General features: G+C 36.8%; 1 protein-coding gene and 1 non-coding gene across 5 annotated transcripts in view; one reads left to right on the forward strand and one right to left on the reverse strand.

Annotated features, from left to right (window-relative positions):
- Gpc6 (glypican 6) overlaps positions 1–20686 on the reverse strand; it is a 1113645-nt gene that overhangs the window by 838874 nt on the left and 254085 nt on the right. For all 4 annotated transcript variants that reach the window (XM_074043143.1, XM_074043144.1, XM_074043145.1 and 1 more), the window contains one exon: positions 7668–7826. In XM_074043143.1, the coding sequence (XP_073899244.1) occupies positions 7668–7826 (159 nt within the window). The remainder of the gene's footprint in view (positions 1–7667; positions 7827–20686) is intronic.
- LOC141413069 (U2 spliceosomal RNA) lies at positions 6919–7108 on the forward strand. Its single transcript, XR_012437903.1, has one exon. It is a non-coding gene; the product is annotated as a U2 spliceosomal RNA (small nuclear RNA).

The following is a 20686-nucleotide window of genomic DNA, read 5'->3' on the forward strand; positions in this document are numbered from 1 at the left end:
TTGCAATTTCAAAATGGCATGCTCTAAGTAATTTACTCTACCATATGCAAGAAATGAGAGCAGCAACACCAGTGGACCCTATTCTAAACCAGGAGTTCTTAATCTGGAATCTTCAATCCTGTTTATTTTCTCTCTTGAAAAAAATCTTTTTAGTATGGATATTCATAAACACTATAAAATCAGAATATTCTAACATACTCCCATTGGCTCATCACCCAGCTTCAACAAGGATTTCTTTCCTGTCCATCTTGTTCCCATCTGTCAACCCCAGGGACTCTATAAACACATGATTAAGTCCTCTTGGGTAAAGGTTTCCTGAATTATTGTCTTCTGAATCTTAGAATCCTAAAAGTGCACAAAAAATGAAGTTTTATACTGTCTCAATCCAGGAGGAAATAACTGTTTATTCCCATTTCTTATCACTAAGGAAGATCAAGTATCTCTTAAAACCAAATCCAGTTGGAAAGCAAGTAACTTCTACTTCATTCCTTACTGCACATCAGACCTTGGGGAGATAATGAGTTCAATCGTAGTACACACACTCTGCAGTCAGACTAGTCTACACTGAGCTACTGTGTTCTCAGGTCAAAAGACAGAAATGTTTCCAGCGAGCTCTAATTTATATCCCCATTAAATATTTTTCTTGATTTTCATTAAAATAAGAAAATCCGTTTTCTCTGTTCAGTGGCAGATCAATTTAACTTAAATAAAATTTCTCCTGTAATTTACTCATACTTACTCAAAGGATTAGTGAGCCTCTGTCAGAGAACAGATACTTGTCTGCTCATTAACATTCATGACCAAGAACTCTTCTGGTAGCTCTGGTTTCAGAGTCTGATAGAGCAATACTTAAAAGAAATTGGCTTGTCTGTGAAACAGCTGCTCAGCAAAGCCACCATGCAAGGGAATTGGTGATAATAAGATGATAATATTTCAACTACACTGGGAGCATAATGTATTTTAAGTTACTTTGAGGTGTGTGGTAGGGGCTCAGAATAAGGAAAAGATTGGTAATACACCACAGAAACCATGAAGCAGTTGATTCACAGTGTGTGTCCTTAGGTTTGAAAGATCTGCCAAAGTCTAAAAGAAAGGGAAGGAGAAAGGAAAGTAAAAAGAAAGGAAGGGGAGGAAGGGAAAGGAGGAAGAAAAATTCCACTTGTGCAAAGATCTGCGCTCTTCCTGCACTGCATTTTATCTCTTTCAGCATTGCACAAACCCAAGGCATTTGTGATTTATAAACACACTAGCTATGACAAAGCCAAATCCCTAGTTAGCTGATTTTCATTTTTGGAAAATCTACTCTTTGGGAAAATAGTCAGATTACTTTCTAATGCCATTGAGACCATTTCTCTAATTTCAAAAACTCAGGTCAGCATATTCTGAAATTAAGAAGACTGTTCTTCAAATGAAAGATATTGTGGTGGTACCCTAGTAAGCATAAAGGAAGCATTCAGCTGATTACTTCCTCTAATAATTAGCATTGTAACCCTTATGAATTATTGCTAACTCGTTATTCTGTACAATGATTAAGGAGACCAAAACACATGAAAAGAAATGTTATATTTATTATTGCAAAAAACATCATGGAAGTGGGGGTATATATTCATATATATATGTATATATTCATATATATATGTATATATTCATATATATAGGTATATATTCATATATATATATGTATATATATACACACACACACATACCCCCCAGAACACATGAATGTGAATAGGTGCATGTAGCTATACATATATTCTCTACTGTACTAGGATATAACTGTGTTCTATGTAGAAAATACATACTGTTCTTGAATTCCTGGGGATTTTAGTGGATTCACTAAAAACCAAGGTCAAAATGATTAAGTAAAACACTGTTTGGGAGTAGCAAAAGAACCTAAGTGAGAACTGTAGTAAGAAATATTGACCCTCTCCCCATCTCTACCACTGTGTAAGAGCCTCAATTTTAGTTTAGGTTTTAAACTTAAACTTGTCTGTTTTAGAGTCTCCAAAATCCACTAAGAGAAGAAAACTCCCAAGCTAGTGTGCTGCTCCACAAAGAACAAGAAACATCTAGAGTGGACCAGAACAAATCCGTTGTTTAGAATCAAGCCAATTGGAGCACAGGTTAGAACAACCAAACCAAAGATGTATTAAAGAAGAATGGATATTCCTTGTTTATTCCCGAAATTGTGTGGTGGTTTGTTAGAAAACACTAGCAGGCTGAAAGACAGAATCAAAATATTCTTCACAATATTTAATAGTAGATATATGCTAAATGTCAATAAACTAACGCTTGCAGGAATATCAGTAGTAACTCTGTTGACAAAATGTCCTAAGCACTTTGAAGACATGCATGTATCATCTCTGGATCCCTTTGCTTCCTTCTGCCATTAATTATCATAGCTTTAAGGGTGATTGTTGACTCTTCCAGTAAGCTTTCTTTGACACTTCTAATAGAATACTACTTCTTTGTTTCAATGGACTTCACAAAGTATCATCCATGTGACAGAAATTGTAGAAGATTCTACCACCATATAGAAAACTACTTTCAGTTTTTTCTTTTTCATATAAGTGCCTTCTCTGGGAAAATTAGGCTATATTTTAAAGAAGTCATTACATTATTGTCATCTCTGCAGTATACAGATGAGAAATGATATTTAAAAAGAAAACACAAGCTGATTTGCAGCTTTATACCACTATATATAAATTATTTCTGTATTCAGTGCAATGGGTATTCCACAAGCGTTACTACAGAATAAGTTCTTCAAGAGCATGGAAATTACTGTTCATTTTTTATTTTGCTTTTAAAAATGCACTGGCTGGCAAAATCTTTGGACAAATGTATGTCGTTGAAATACATAAATAAAAACTAGGAGCAAAAATAAAATAATAGGATCAAGAATGTACAAAACAAACAAAAAGAAAACTTCATAAGGAGCTCCAAACGTGAATAAATTTCACCTCAAATATATCCAAAGGATAAAAACACCAAAAATATAGTATTCATTCAAGCAAATTTCCTTCTCTCTGACTAATACGTATTCCACAGATATTCTTTGGGAAAAAGGGTGCTCATGCTTATGCCAAGATCAAAGCCACTAGGTTTTTTGAAGCAAGGAAAATAATATGCCTTCATTGATAAGATAGCTTTTATGCATTCCCTTTTAATTTAGGAACAACTTCTAATTAAATATTGTTTTACCTTTTCCAAAAATGTGGCTGGATTCTTTACCTACAAACTTCATTATTGCCTGGTTAAAAAGATTCAGTCATTTTTTCCCCCAGTGTCTATTCAAAACAAATAAAAGGTTAGAATTTCAGCCAAATATTGATTTCCTATAACATTACTATTTATAAGACTAATGTAAGTTTTAGGTTACAATCTTGGTTTCCTCATTCTTTGGAAACTTGGCAAGTCATTTTCCCTCAAGGCTCCAGGTTCCTTGGGAGCTGGACTATATTTAGGTAAGTAATATTCTTTTTTAAGGTTTAAAAACATCTCCTTCCACTTTACTCTGACAGTCATTTCCACTTCCTCCCCAAAATAACTGGAACAAGACAGGCGGGGGACATAGAGGGATAGCTGGTTGACCATGAAATGTCAGCATATTTGGGGGCTGGAAAGTACTCTGGAGATTATGGATAGAAGTGGCTGAGAGCAGGGATCCAGGCTCACTCAGTCTGGAATAAAATCCTGACTCCACCACTGTGTATCTGTGTGACTTTCACTACTGTTTATTCCTGATAAACAGTGTTAACATATTAAAGGGTGAGGTATAGGACCAGGTGTTTGCTCTTATTACAGTTATTGCTATGGGCATGTTTAGTTCTTGATTTCCTAGGATTCTAACAAACAAGACACTTAGAAGCACGAAAGCAGTGAGGATTTAGACACAAACGCCAATTTGACAGGTTAGAACAACACTAAACACAAAATTCTTGTGAAATGAGTAGGTGCACAAGGATGACCTCCCCCTTCCTTTGATTGCATTTTGGTACAATTTGTAATTTTATTTTGAACTTCTGGCTACCTGAATGTTTGGCAGAGATGAGAAGTAAAGGAATGTGTGGTGATCACTCCGCCAGGTGCACTTAGCAGAGTTTTCATCCACAATTTTACCTCCTGGGGAGCTGGACTTGGCTACAAAGCATGTAAAGAGCATCCCTGTATATTCTAAGGGAGCTTTGTAATGGTCAGGCCCCAGTGGAAAGGGTGAGGAGCTGGCAGAGGAGTCTAATGAGAGCAGAGATGGAGATGTGGTCACAGAAAGGAGGAAGAGTTGCATACAAACAAGTAAAATCCATACGGGAGACTTAAGAGCCAGTGTCAAGAAATACAGACCATTAATGGATATTTAAATTTTATGTTTATAAAGAAAAAAAAAGTGTATGCAGCTAATTGTCTGCCAAAGATAAACTATCTGCAAGTAGCACTGTATACTTTTCAATTCCCTGCCTGTCTCTTGACTGCAAATGTTAGTGCTAATGGGGCTACAAGAGCAGAGCTTGGTGATACAGAAAAGTTGGGGAAGAGTTCATATAAATTCCTGGGGGACTTCAAGTATTTGCAATTGTATGCTATTACCAAAAAAATTAATTAAAAACTGAAAGAATATGGCCATAAATAATATGTGGTTTCATGCTAAGTGTATTGGAATTTCAAGTTTCTGCACAGAGTCACCACTGCCAGAAAATAAAAAGCTAAATGGAATCAAGGTATCTCTAATATAATATGAAAACCAACAACCACAGACTAATTATTACAATGATTCAATTTACCCTCTCTGAATATACTGTAGACTGGATCACCGATTAGGTGAAATTGTAATTGTTGCTATACTTTATAAAAGTTGGAGTCATTGCCTTCTGATTTTCATTACACCATACTTGTTCATATATAACTTATAGCCAATAAAGACATCAAAAATACAAATGACAAATCCAGACCTCAGAAAATTTAGGGCCAGAGGAAGAACCTCAAGCTGGACACTTTGAATCAAAAGAATACAGTAATAATGTAAAATGGCTAAATAAAGTGGAAGTTACCAAATATAGACTCAAAATCCTTTGTAGCATCATTAGTTTTATGCCAGAAAATAAAACTCAGAAGGTAACATTTCACAACTGATCACAGATAATCCTTCTGTACTCACACCGACTGCTACTCATTAATAAATGCCAAGAGGAAGTGCTTTTAAAAAACAAATAACTCAGTGGAAGAAATGGGCTAGTAGCTCAGTGGTAGAGTGCTTCTGCTTTCCTAGCATGCACAAAGCCCTGTGTCCTATCCCCAGAAATAGCAATTACAAAAAACAAATCCACATGAATGCACCATCATTCATGACAGGTCCACAAGCCGGGTCACCCTTGTGCTATAATGAGCTATATCACAAAATTGTACAACTGAAGGTGGCAAAGATACAGTAGAAATTCTGGTGGTGACTTTTCAATTGATATGTTTTTATTAGTAGTATTTTAAGAATGAACTTTTCATGAGCTGACTCACCAGGATCACATTTAGATTTTAAGTGTGGCTGAAATCTTCCTGAAAAAAACTCTCAACTTCTCTTCCACGCAGCCTAATGCAACAGCACTGAAATGCAACATTGCTAAAGAATTCATCACCCCCCCCCCCGTCAGCTAAGTCTTAGCAAAATCAATGTCCTGTCAAAGTGAGTGACATCAGACCCCTAAGTACATTAGCACAATTTAAAACACACCTGTGAAAAGAAATGGCGAAAGGGAGACAGAGAGGTTTCTTAATTAAGAGAAATGAGATCTGGGATTAAGTATTGTAGATCCAAAGATATTAAAAGTTATTGATATGATAATATCAGAAGTATCTGGCTCAGAACTCTTGTTGAAAACCTTTACTTGTCGAAAAAAATCAACTCCCCATAAAACTACCAAAGGGAAAAAAAAAAGAAATCAATTCCCTGTAAAGCTACTTAACATCTAATATTTTTCTTAAAAGCAATATATGTTATTTACTGTGAATGCTGTGCTGGTATGATTTCCACATCACTTGGGGTATCACATTGTGAAGGCACTAGAGTTGTTTTCCAAAGACATAGATAAAAATCAGCAGCAATAGATCACCCTCACCTGTTTTCTGTAACAAAGGCTACATGTCACAATTTGCCTCAATTTATAATGATAGATTATAGACCCCCAAACACAGAGCCCCACCAGGGTCTCCTGAATGCAGCTAAATTTGTAATCTGTCAATCAAGGACAACCCTCAAGTACTCCCTACTTGCATTCAAAGGAACAGCATTCACAGCATTGCACATAAACGCTTTTTTCGCATACGTCCATAGATAAAGTTATATACAGAGCAAGAGACAAAGAAAGAATGTGAAGGTATTAAAACACACTTACAGAAAAGATGAAGCCCCTATCAGTTGCATGGAAAATGTCACCTGATCCTGAGTGACTTACACCATCTTTTTATAACTTGAGGGATTAATTTGAAAAGAAATCAGTGTTTCAATAACAGTTTAAAGTAGCAACGAAACAGAACATTTTACCTAAGAAGGGAAAACTTTGGCAAGCCTTTTCTAACTGGCTCTGTTGTGCACTGCCTGAAGATAGTAAAGAAAATAAATAGCAGTTCTGTTGCCTTAGGGCAACATAATCCATCCAATGGGACACAAGGATGGCTTGCCACAATTTACAAATCTGGTTTACAATGAATCATGGTAAGGTATGTTGACTTCTCAGAGCACTAAAAACTATACATTATCCAAAAATATTAACCTTACTGTTACAATGATGAATAGTGTTTTTAAAAATCAGGTTGCAGTTGAATATTTCTCTGAAGCTGTCATGAGAAAATTCAATGCTAAAATCCCAGTAATAATTACTTTTGTTCCTTGTGGTTTCTAATGCAAATGTTTATTTAACAAACAAGCTGTACATCACTTTTTAGTTTTGGCCAAGATCAAGTGTAGTATCTGTTCTTATCGGTTCACTATCTGATACATCCTCTATCTGAGGACAAGGACAATAAATTAAATAGATTTTTGGAGCAAGGAGATGGAATATAAGCTTGCTCAGTTCACCCTGGTATTGCAATATTGCAGTACCTCCAGAATGGTACACAGAAGAAAAAAAAAGTAGACTATAGAAATAAAGTTAACTGAAGTGGGGTTGCTCATGATCAAGAAATCAAAGGGGAGCGTGGTAAACCCTATGCAGAATATGTTACAACCACTATATAAGATGCCACCTTGTTGTACTGATAAAGTCTTCTTAAAAAGTTCTTGTCTGTGACAGTTAACTGTCAAGCCTGTTCTCTTAAAAATGATGTTTTACTTTAAATACTCTAAAGTGATGTATTTTTTTTAAAAAGAAAATTCCCATATGAAAATTAAAGACAAGCTACAATGTGACAAAACTTGAACCAGAAACATTCAAATAATGAAAACTTGAGCTAATCTCAGAGCACAAATGCCAAATCATTCTTTGTTAACTCAGATTTTCCAAGATATTACTATAAAAATAATAGACTGTCAAGAAAGATCACGCTTTTTGTAAAAATAGACAATATTATAAACGTTGAAGAGGGAATGAAAACCTCTCTTAAAAAATGCTTTTCACAGAATAGCACAATTCTCACAGAAAAGCACACAAGTAACAAAGTGAAGTCCAAACTCTTCCACCTACCGTCAAACTTCTTGTGCCGTGACACAAAAGTGGTACGCACAAAATGGCTTGTCTCTTCCACAAGGTTTTCAAACTCGAGTTTGCTTTGTTGGCTCAACTTGTCTTCCATTTCTGTGGTACAGCATGTATATTCCTGAGGACAGGTGCGTAAGTGCTCTCCTGCGGTGAGAAGAACGGCAGCATCAGCATGCAATGTTGAGGATTTGGGGTAGATTTTTAAGATGTGGCTTCTCCATCATTTTATTCAAATCCCGGGACACTTGCCCCCTTTCCTCCCCCAACCATCTGTATGAATTTTATACAGGCCCTAGAGTTCCTGCAGATTTACCATTCCAAACACCGGAAGCACTTAAATTGAACCTGATATTTGGTCTCTGTTTCGTATCAGGTAACTGCAGGTGCATTTAACTCCTCAAAAACACCATGTTTTTTGTTTGTTTGTTTGTTTTGTTTTTCTGCTATTATTCGAAATGTACGAAGTAACATCAGAAGACAAGAGATGTTACAGGGTTTAAATGTGCTTATCTTTGGAAAGCTCAGCAAAGCAAAAAACAGTCAGCCCCATCATCACAGCTGATGGGGGCATGGGATGGTGATACAGTGCTTATGCTCTGTCTGTAGGAACACCTATGCTTCTCTCTAGGTGAAAGGGAGGGTGTTTTCCTGGCAAGTCTCCTATACCACACATTCTTCTGTTGACATTACTTGTCACAAAGAAAATGTTCTCCTAGAGTTGAAGAAGCCACTGATGGGTTTAATTAATGACTACGTCACATGGAATGTAGAATAAAAGGGAATGACAATCTTGTATTTAATGCAACAGATTTATCTCTTGATATGCTAGGCCACTTCTTTTGACAATATTGCTTTCTTTAGTGCTATTTGCAGGTAGAAGACAATCCTTTGCTTCATGAAATTAAAATGGTCTCTTATTGCATGAAATGTGAATTCCCAATTGAGGCAGCTCAGTTTGTGTCAAAAATGTTTATCAGAACTTCTGAAGGGAAGAAGGAAAATGCACTCAATGTCCTGCTGCATAACCAACTAATGGCCCCTGAGATTAAAGTCACTTTAGAGTATGGAAAACCAAGTGAACAAAGTACTTAATGCTATGATTATAATATTCATTTACAATGCTTAACAGTACATAGAAAAGTATGTCTTATAGCTCTGTGTGATAGATCAGGTGTCTCATGTTTCTATACTCAGTTTGATACTTAAGTTTTTACTTAAAACAACACCAGAATAAAAATGATTACAACTATGATCTAACTATTAAAGTTAGATCTTTTACAATTCCTAAGAAGGAAGGAGCCTCTAAAAATCACACATTTTTTTTGTTGTTATACATTTATTCACATGTGCATACATTGTTTTTTAATGTCATTGCTTCTTTATTTCCTGAGTAAAGACATTTTCTTAGAAGAATTTTTCCAAAGAGGAACATCAAAGTCTCCTGCCCCTATCTAGGGCCCCAGCTGCCAGAGATGGATGGGCAGCTGCCCCTGAGTGCGGACAAGGCTGGGAAAAGATTCCACAGCTGGAGAATGGAGATATCCAGAGTTCTTCTCCACCAAGTGTGGGAGGTAGGCTGGCTGCAGGGGGACAGGAACCCTGGGTCAGAGGAGTCTGAGCTTTGCTGCTCCTCCTGTCCAGGGTGGGGTGACCTTGGCCAGAGAAGCTGCTGGGGCATGGGGGTGACCAGGTTGCTCTGCAGGGTCCTCCTCTCCTGTTGGAGCCTCTGGCGTCTGGCGTCCTGGACTGAAGGGTGGCAGTCCCACGTGCCACGGACTCTAGTAGCCTCCATTGCGCAGGTAAACGAGGCAAAGGCACCACCCAGAGTAGAAAGCAGGGTGCAGCTGAGAGCCCATCTGTCAAAGCAGGGCTCTGCTGGTCCAGGTTTCTTAGGCAGAGGTCCAGGTTAAGGTCATTTCTCCCTCCTGCTCTTGCCCCCACCATCTTCCTCCCCACCCCCTTCCAGGCAGAGCCTGTTCTATACTTTTATCCAGTTCTATTGAAGAGTAGAAATAAGCAGAAAGACATAACACTTTTGCAAGTTGAGATAAGGACAGCTATACAGAGAGATTTCTAGAATTGCTTTCATGTAGGGTTTCATTTCTACCTGATCTTTACACTGGTTCCTGATCCCCTTCTCATGTTGACCTCCATTTCTTTAAGGATTTGTATTAGTTCCTCTGGAGTGGGGACATCAAATGCTATCATGTTTTGGTTTTCTGTCTAACCCCATACCTCCTGTATGCATTCTCCCCTTGTCATGTAACCCAAGTCCTACAATATTGTTGTATCTACACTAGATCTAAAGGCCACATATGAAAGAGAACGTATGCAAAAATCACACATTTTTGAAGGAAAAGAAGTACTTCATTCTTGAGAATGATATATAGTCACCAAATTCAGGTGAATAATTTCAAGGAGAGATGAAGATTTAAGAGAATTGTCCAAATACTTTTATCTATAATCTTTTATTCTTAAATCATTTGATGATATGTTATTATATTATTTTTACTTTTACTCTATGGTTAAAATATTTTGTAATGAAAATAGGCAAACAGGAGGGCACAATAGGTCCTGCCTAAACAGGTTGGTACCAGTAAGAGGGAGGAGGAGGTGGGGAAAGGGTGAAGGAGGGTGAATATGGTGCAAATACTATGTACACATATATGTAAGTGGAAAAATGATTCCTGTTGAAACCATTCCAGGAATGAGTGGAGGAGGGATAAAGGAGAATGATGAAGAGGGTAAATTCAAGTCTGATATATGATATATTTAATATATTGTAAGAACATTTGTAAATGCCACAATCTACCCCTACCCAGCACAACAATAAAAAAAGAAAAAAAAAACTTTATTGAAGGAGAAAAAAATTTGTAATGAAGTTTGGAAAGCATGTCATGAAAAAGTAGTGGTCATTACAGTTTTGCTAGTGAAGAGGGCAGAGAGGAGATAGGAAGAAAGACAAACTTCCCTTGTCCTTCAGGAACCAATCTGTTCCTCACACACTCATACTACACATACACAATCTCCCAGGACACCAACCTCAGACAAAATGAAACCAAGAAGGCCACAACATAATTTAGCCTAAGCACAGAAAACAAGGTCACTGTGCTACCAAAATGTACCAAACACCTCTTTTAGACAAAATGAGTGAGTGGGAATTTAAAAAAAAAAATCACTTATAGACTGTTCCTTGTACTAGCCCCTCAAACTTTTGGTGTGATTGACTGAAATACCTTACTAAAAAATTACCTTGTTACAAAATTATCTCTACTTTCTAATGGCATCCAATCTAGGACAACCCTTGACTCTTCACATCCTTCCCCAAGCCAGCCCACACTACATCTTCAAATAGATTCTTTCTAACGCCCTCTTGCTGAGACACTTCACTGTTCTCTATTTTGTATTCTTGTCCTCGTCTTAAGGGATAACCAAACTTATTCAACTACAAGTATGTTCTTGCTCATCTCTGATTTGAAACTTTTTGACAATGCTAAAATAAGGAGGATAGAACAACGTGAATTGTGAATCAAAGTGATTCTGATATCCACCTTTCAGTGAGGAACATTTTATTTTGTAAATTATCAAGCCAAACTGATAAGGACAAAATCACAACAATATTTAAAAGAATCCCACAAGCAAAATCTCACTGTGTTCTAATGATTTTAATATTGTCATTCATTTTTTTCTCCATAAAAATAGAATACTTTAATTAGAATTCTTATCATGTCCTCTTTTTTCATGTACATGGGTATTTTAAAAACATAGGCTGTCCAATGGAGTTGTACTTCATGTGGAAAAATAGTTGGTAAGGGGAGTGCATAGATTGAAAATATTTTCCAATAGAAATACACTTTCATTAATAGAGTACCCAATATTGTGTTTGTGACTATCACCCAGATAGTAGGTGTTTTTTTAACAGTTCCTTTAACTATACTTTGGTCAGTGCTTTTGTAGCTCTCAGTTAATTCTTTCATTTTTTTCCTTAGAGGTATGGAGGAGCCGTTCTTGATCAATATTTCCATTGTCAATCACCTTCAATAAGTCCCAGAAGCACAAGTGAATTTCACCTTAGTTTTATTCATGATCTGAGGCACATGACCACAATGTGAATCAGTGCCATCAACTTAAAATATTTTCCTATCCCTTCACTTTCTCTCTCCTTGTTTGTCTATGTTTCTTATTTTCCTTTCCTGATCTAATATAAAGAAGAGATTTGACATCTTGGGAACATTTCCATTTCTCTGAACAATCTAATACCATATTGAATTAGAAAGAAGCTTCTTACATATACCACCATGACCCCACTCCTTCACACATGCAAGCACACACACACACAAATGCATTTACTCACACACACATGCACACACATATACATATAACATATGTACACACATGTGTGCATACACACACACACACACACACACAAGAACACATACCACATAACATAAAGATGTCCCCAAAAGAAGTATCTTTCTTCTATTTGGCATAAAATTACTGATTTTATTGGGCTGATATGAGAGCATAAATCCTTTTATCCAATCTAATTTTATGAATGTAGATTCATGGGTTTCTTCCAAATATATACCTAGTAGAAGTATTCCTTAAGGACAAAAAGTGTTTTCTTTTGGTCAGCTTTTTGTCAAAAATCTGAGGTCAACAATTCAGAAGCAAAATACTGACCTGGTGTACTAAATCTTGATAAATGACCATTCATATGGTCATTCATATGGTCAGCCTGGGTGCCTAACAATGAGTGAGTGAATAAAGAAGTCAAGGTATAAACCTGGAGTAGAGTATTATTCAGCTAGAAGGAAGGATGATATTTGCAGGAAAATGGATGGAACTGGAGATCATCATGTTAAGCAAAATAAGACAGAATCAAAAATAAATATATCATGTTTTCTCTCGTTTGTAGAATCTAAACTTAAAACAAAGCAATCAAAAAACAGAAAGTCATGAACATACAAGGAGGACTAGCAGGGAGGAGAGAAGGGGACATAATAGGATGACTGAATAAGATTGAAGTCATCATACACATATATGAAACCTATTATTTTGCCAAACAAAACCCTTATAATTCCAAAGGCTCAAGCAGGTTTCTGAATCTTTTTTTCTGTTTTGACTTCATTTTTCTCCCTTAGAACTGACATCTGCAAACCATGACCTCTGGCCCAAATCCAGTCCACTCCATTTTTCCAGGACCTGTGAGCAATAGTTGGAAAAACTCAAAAAATAATATTTTATACTATATAACAATTTCATGAAATTCAAATTTAAATATTCATAAATAAAGTCATGGCCATTCATTTGTGTATTTTGTATGATTGCACAGTAGTAGAACAGCATGGCATCGTTAGGACAGAGAGCGCATAGCTTGCAACACCTGAAATACCTGACATTCTGCAATCATACTTGAAGCTATTTCACCATACGAAGAAACTCACTCTAACTGTTCCTATTCCAATTTCTCTAAATAGCAAGAATATGAAATTTTTCTCAGCTTGAATACTTCCAATACTGATGAATATTTATTTAATACAATAATTTCCAAGTTACAACTTATGGAGAAGAAAGTGTTGCCCTTTAAGAGTTTCCCAATCTATTCTTTTCTGAAATTGCCTTAGATTCTTTATATCTACTACATAATTATATACAACATTTAGCACAATGAAGACGAGCTGAACACATTAAGGGCCACTAATAAGGTGAGGATAAGAGATCATAAATGCAGAAAATGTGCAATTAAAGTTATGATAACCGTATCCTTATGGTGCTTGTCATCTTCTGTGTGCAAATCACTATGATGGGTTCACGGCCAGTAAGACTAGAAACAGGGTCATGTAATGGGGATTACATAGGTTGTTGATTCCTAAGGCATTTGAAGTTCAGACCAGTGAATTCTTTGGGTCCCTGCATTTTGAAAGGCTTTTCACTAGTGCTAAAACAAATAAGGGAAATTGTAGATGTGGAAGAAGGGAGTTCCAACAGGAAGTTACAGAATGAGCCCAGAGACAGACGGACCATAAATTGGTCTCTGTTTTCCAAGAAAGGAAAGATAGGGGTGTTCCTCCCACTGTGTGTTCCCTTCAATTATGTGTCACTCTTTACAATGTCTTTTCCCCATTGCCTGCCCAGATGCTCATTTCCACTCCAAGATGATATGGTGACAGCAGAAATGTGATACTGCCAGAACCCACTCCCTTTAGTGATGGCCTTGAGTCTGAAAACCACCAGGAACAGTCTGGGTGAATGGCGTTGTGGTTAAGAGCAGCAGACAGGAGGACGTCATTAACACACAAGTCAGCCTTTGCAGTTCTGCTGCCACAAACTCCTTGCCCTCAGAGGTGACACTCAGGGACCTCAGAATGCACCTCCCAAACAAACAAACAACAGAAAAGAAGTGCCGAGAGTGAATGACATTTCAGACTAAAGCTAACCAAACTCTGGGCTATTATAGAGCTTTGGAATATGGAGAAAAATCACTATTCTTGCCTTTCCCAGGAGGTAGGCTGGAAATGAAAAAACAAAACATTGAAAAGAAGATGGCAAGGCATATCGACCACAGTGCTTCAACTCCTAAACCTCCAGATTAAATCTATGAAAGAGGAATGCTTATTTGGCTCTATTCTGACTCTTCAGTCTTCATAAAGTTCTCTTATTGTCTAATTAAAATAAGGCATCTCCTTGACTCTATTGAAATATAGATAATTTACAAGTGTGGACCAAGTTCAAAAGCTCATCATTTGTATGTTTCTTGAAATAACTATTTACTTTTTTTTATCCACTGCCTAGGATGTTGACTAGAACAAATCATCTCAGAAAAGAGGTATAGGAATGTAAAACACTCTAGAATAAATTAACTTTTAGCTAGAGTTTCTGAGAGCTGAAATAATTTAAATTGGAGTTAATAGACCTTTAGTCTTGTAAACTTTCACATGAGCTTGTCAGGAGTGACTAAAAAGAAGGAAGCAGTATTTTTTTTTTTTTAAAGATAGATTCAAGTTCATTTCCTTAAATTAAATTTCCAAAACTTCCAAATAAGCAATTTTTCAAAATTTTCCAGTGTGACGAGTGAATGTAAATGATGCTTTCACATCTTTAAAAGCTGCTCTTATTTAGGGAAGTTGTTCAGCACCATAATAAGAAATGTTCAAGCTTTTACAAGTTTGAGGAAATTCAATTACCATTCTTCTTCAATAGGTCTTACTCGAACAACCTATTTTTCTGTTATCTTTTAATGCTATCAGTCTCCTGATAAAGACTTTAAATGTTAGCCAATACGTTTCTAAATTTTCAATCTGAGCTTTACAATTTTGTTTTTGGTGGTACTAGGGTTTGAACTCAAGGCTTTGCTCTTGCACTCTACTGCTTGAGTAATGCCCCTAGCCCTTCTTTTTCTCGTTACTTTTGAGTTTGGGTCTTGCTTTTTGCCCAGGCCACCCTGGACCATGATGTTCCTATTATAGGATTCCTACCATATCTGGGATAATAGGTACGCACCACCACCAGGTTTTTTCCAGTGAGATAGGGTCAGGCTGACCAGGCTGGCCTGAAAGTGCAATCCTCCCAGTCATAGATTCCTACACAGCTGGGTTAACAGGTTTGAACAACTGGAATCTGGCTCAAAAATAATTTTTTAAATGGGACCAAGATGCTAATTGTTTGTATCATTTCCCTCAGTTGCACAAGGAGAATCTCTAGCATACTCCTCTGGATGACAAAGAAGATCTTCCATTGATTATTTTCCAGTGTTTCCAGTCTTCACCTCTTGATTGGCTTTCCTATATCAGAGTAGCTGACTGTTTGGGGTGGAGGGAGGACAATGAGCTCAGCAGGTGTGGTCAGAATGGACAAGGGTATGCGGTATGGGCCTGGGCAGTTCTTGAAGATCAGCAGGACTGAGAAAAGCCATCCTTTCTTTGCATTATATCTAGCCTTGGCTCTGGTATGCTATGAAAGTAATAAACATAATTAATTTGAGTGTTTTTAATTGTTTTAATTATTTTTTATAGTACTGGGGTTTGAGCTCAGAGCCTCATGCTTGCTAGGCAGGAGCACTACCACTTGAGCCACTCCACCAGCATTGAGCGTTTTTAAATAGAAGTATTTTCTCTTAGTCTTAAATACACATAATTTATTAATTTATATAATTAAAACTTAAAAAAATTTAAAAACAGTGCCTTAACACAAAAGATAATCAGTGCAAATGGGGATGTAGCTCAGGGTCAGATCACTTTCCTTAGCATGCCCACGTCCCTCAGTTTACTCTCCAGTACCATAAAGAAATAAAAAATCCTTATCTAAATATTAGCCAGGCAAGGTGGTTCATGCCTATAATCTCAGCACTTGGGGGGTTAAGACAGGAGGATCAGGAGTTTCCAGGCCAGTCAGGGATACATAATGAGATCCTATCTCCAAAAGAAAAATTAAGGAATTTTCATGTGTAGCTACAACACTCATACCCTTTATATTATTTCTCATATTAATTTGAAAAATAATAGGTCTCAGAAGAAAAATTCAACGGGTGCAACTTTCCTTACTCTCTATGTAAAACAGCCAGCAAGATTGTAGTTGTATGTCATGAAAACAATAAGAAATCTGAGCGACAAGGTGATTCTGTGATCCTAAGTATGCCACAGACTATCCTTGTAACCAAACTGGTCAGTGACAAGGCTCACTCAGGCACAACAGAAAACTTATGGGGGTGTCATGAGACATTTCAATTTTCCAAGGGAATTTTTATATCTGTCAGAAACTGCACAAAAGTACTTGTTGGAGGCAGTTCACAATTCGACAAGGGATTTTCTACGTTCCTGTCATCGGTATCATACTCTTGCAAAGCAGAGGTTTCCTTAATTTTAATTTCATCAGTAGTGACTGAAAATTACTATGCAGGGCTTGAGTACTTTCTGTTCTACTCATTACTGAATAACTGAGCAGAAATTAAATAAATACATTCTTTCACAATGTATGCATTATGTTTTTAAATGGCTACTAAATTTGTTAGGCTATAAATACTTCATTGCTTGGACTTAGCAATAAATGAGGCCAGTATTTCTTTTGGCCTATGGTGCCAAGGAAAAATTATGGAGACTCTGCCATAGTTCTGTGTCAATGTGGTAAGGTTACAACATCCAGGAATTCAATCAGGTGGGAATTTAGGAGGAGCATGAAGGTATTCTGTAGATATGGTTAGCAACCAACTACAACTGGTTGACATTAAGGAAAGATTACTCTTAATAATGCAGAGGCTGCAACCAAACATTTGACAGGCTTAGGAACCAAAACTGAGGGACTCAAGAAGAAATTGTTCATCAAGACTGTAGCACCAATTCCTGTCTATGTTTACAGTTTTTCAGGTTGACAGCCTCGATCTCACATCACGTAAAACAATTTCTTAAAATAAACCTCTTTCTCTCTCTCAGATGTATAAGTGTGTGTGTTTGAATATATGTAAATGTACATGCGTTTACTTTATACAATTAGCTATGTTTCTCTGAAAAACACATTTCCAAAACCAGAATGTTTGGGAAACTGCACTATGCTTTTCTCTAGTAGTCTACAATGGTGCTCATCCCTTTTGTTTAGGATTACAGGTTTAACCTGAGGTATGGGGCCATTGCTTGTTATTTTTATTTTACTTTCAATATCAACCAATTGCAGTATCTAAGAAATTATAAATGAAACCCGTGCTGTGTTAGTAAACATTCAACAACCAGCTCACCGGGCTCATTTTTGGGGAACTTAACTTAAAGGAAACATATTTTCCAATATAATTTCTAAATTTTACCAATATAGTGTAAATAGTCCCAAAATGGCTGGTTTCTAACAACCAAAATGATGGCGATGTTACCAAATGTCAAGGTGGGAGATCGATTATAGGGTGCTTCCTCCATTCAGATGCAACAAGCCTCGACAGCATGCAATAATGAGCAGAAAGTAATCAGAAAGTGAGGAGTTTTAGGTCTTTCTTATGTTTATTTTAATGTAATTTATTCATTTGTAAATATATACTATATATATGTGTATATTCTGTTTGTTCATTTTGTTGAGACAGGGTGTTGCTATGTAGTCCAGGTAGGCCTCCAACTCTCCTACTACTGCCTCAGTCTCCTATGCTGGGATATAAACCAGGCCTGGTTTATATAATGCAACTTTGAATACTGGCTATTACCAGATTCACAAAATTCTTCAGTTTAATAATCAATTCTTACAAGCCAGTATATGCCTCTTTTGCAACACACACACACACACACACACACACACACGCACATGGGGGGGGGCGAGAGAGAGAGAGAGAGAGAGAGAGAGAGAGAGAGAGAGAGAGAGAGATGGGCCAAAAATTATTTGCTTCAAAAGAAAATTGGTTCATCACAGTCATTTCTGACTGCCAGAGTACACAGTAAAGAATTTCTAGAGAGAGATGAGGAGGAGTGGAACAAGATAGTTATTTTAGGAATGATGGAGAATAGGAACCTTGACTCCACTGCATACTTAAAGTCACTACCTGTCACAACAGGGTTATCATCACTCAAGGTGAACCAAGGTTACTGAGCCAGGCTTTGCATTTTTGAGCCCCAGGTAGTTGCTGCTATTCCAGGACAGACAGAAATAGTTGAGAAGGAAGCTGTTACTCTATGGTACTGTTATGAATGACCTAAGGTTCATTGTTTCATAGCCATCTGCTTCTATCCATTACTATTAGACCCTAAACCAATAATTAGGAGTCCTATCTTATTACCATCTCAGTACTCACTGCCTTAGCTTAGGTCTTGGCAAAGGTTCTGAAATAAACATTGAATAGAATGCATCTTGTTCCTCTTACTTTCTTCATCCATTCATTCATTTATTCAACTATTACACAATAACACACAAACAGCACATTAGGTGCTATGCTTGGTGCTAAAGGATAAGAAATCCTGTAATCAGGAACCTCAAAGTCCAGTATGGAAAGACAAACCTATGGTTTAAGTTCTACAAATAAACACAAGTTCTATGAAACCATGTACTTTTGGACATTTGCTAACTTCCTAGACTTTGATGTCCCTTACAAGGACAATATTAATAACAGAGCTCTTTGATTTTTAAATGTGCCTGGTTGATTTCTAGGCAAGTAGTAGTAGCTATCTCTTCAATTTCAGTAACAGCTAGGAGCACGTGTTTCCTCCACTTTGCCATGACTCAAGTGTCTTTATAACTGCAAGATCTAAAACCCTGTAGCAGGTGGCCACCAGCATTCAAGTTTGAAATAGAATGTTTCAGAGATCATCATACAAGTAAGGATATTTCTTGTGAATATTTTACTATAGCTATATATATTATGTGCATATTGGTTATATTTCTTAGGGTACATTTGGGAAAAAAGCTTGAGAGCAAAAGTCTGACATTGTGGGCAAAGGGTAAATTTACTCATGCATAAATGGCTAGAGGTCACACAGATAGGATTGGCTGATTTTTTGCATGTTTTATTTGTCAATGATATTGAGATGTCCTCCCTGAAAGTATTCTTACAGATATCTATATTATTACCATATTTCCTAAAAGCATTTGTATAGGTTTATTTTCCACTTGTGTAGCAAAAACATATTTTCTGATATCCAAAAATGGTCTTACTGCTCACTCCAAACAGGGAAATGGAAGCAGCATTCAGAAACATGCTGCAAATTTCAGACCTGACCACAATTCTTTTGCCATTCTTATCTTAGGAATTGCTAAAACCTTCATATTCTAATGTTTATTAGATCCTAAAAGGTATGTTCTTTGAGTTATTTTTTTCTCTTTTCCCTGGTGTCACTTATATGGGAAGGCTTGTCAAGATCTACTTGAGCTGCCCCAACACTGCTTGCCAAACACATAAGAAAAGAAATTCAACAGTTCACAATGACCTTCTGCAACTCAACTGACCAGAGATGCTGACTTACATCTTTTGCTTTCTATGACCCATATTGCATCAATCAAACCAACTGCCTCCTACAAATTCACGCACAGATGATGATCAATTTCAAGTTTATTGCAGCTGCAATCCCACACTTATCTTTGCTTACTCAAAGTTAGCCATTTTTACAACTGAATTTGATGATCCTGTGGTGCTGTACAATAAAGCAATTTACAAAGTGCTTGTTTTTGACCCTGATAACAGCAGATCAGCATTCTTACTAAATTATATGACAGCTCACTTGAGAATTTAGGATTTACTGTTCAAAGCTCAATACTTGTAAACTAGTTCATAGACTAATTGAGCACAGGGGCCAAGTCTAGGTGAGAGTGATTAAGAACCTAATGAAATTGAACTGCATGTAAGCCTTTATGAAGAATTATTTTTCTTCCCCATAAAATACTACAGTTTTAGTAGGCATCTGTAAAGGCATGACTGCAACACTGATTCTACCATGCAGAGGAAAGTAATAAAAGGCAAAGTAGCTAGAAATGTCACAAGATCTATGGTGCAGCCTGCAAGTGTATATTTCACTAATTGTCTGCCTCTATGGCAATGAAACTCTATAATATCCAACCTTTTACAACTCATAGAGCCATTAATTCATAATAATTACTTTAATTCCCACTAATCATTGAAGATGGATGCCTACAGGTAAATAGCATCAGTCTCTGTTTCACAGATGAGTGATAGGAGGCCTGCAGAAAGGAGAGAGTCCCCGTCCCCTGGCATTACTTCTGTAATTAATAAAGGGCAAGAGGTCTTTTTCTGAAATTTGTGCATAGGGATCTAGATTTTAAAATGACATGCTTCCAATGCTATCATTAATTCTAGTATCTTTTCCAACCTGGGGCCTAAAAATGTCAGTGTTCTGGTGACAGCAGTGGACTGTAGCATTATTTTAAAGAATTTGTATGATTAAAGCTTTGCCCTAGTTTTAAACTAAGAAGAAGCTGGAGCCTCAGGAGAGACAGGAACAACTCTTCTGAAATCAAAGCACGCAACCCATTTATGTAAGGAGAAACGAAGGGACAAATTAAATTTTAAAGAAAATATTGGATAAGAG

The sequence above is a fragment of the Castor canadensis genome, chromosome 10 (assembly GCF_047511655.1).
Source record: "Castor canadensis chromosome 10, mCasCan1.hap1v2, whole genome shotgun sequence".
Classification (NCBI taxonomy): domain Eukaryota; kingdom Metazoa; phylum Chordata; class Mammalia; order Rodentia; family Castoridae; genus Castor; species Castor canadensis.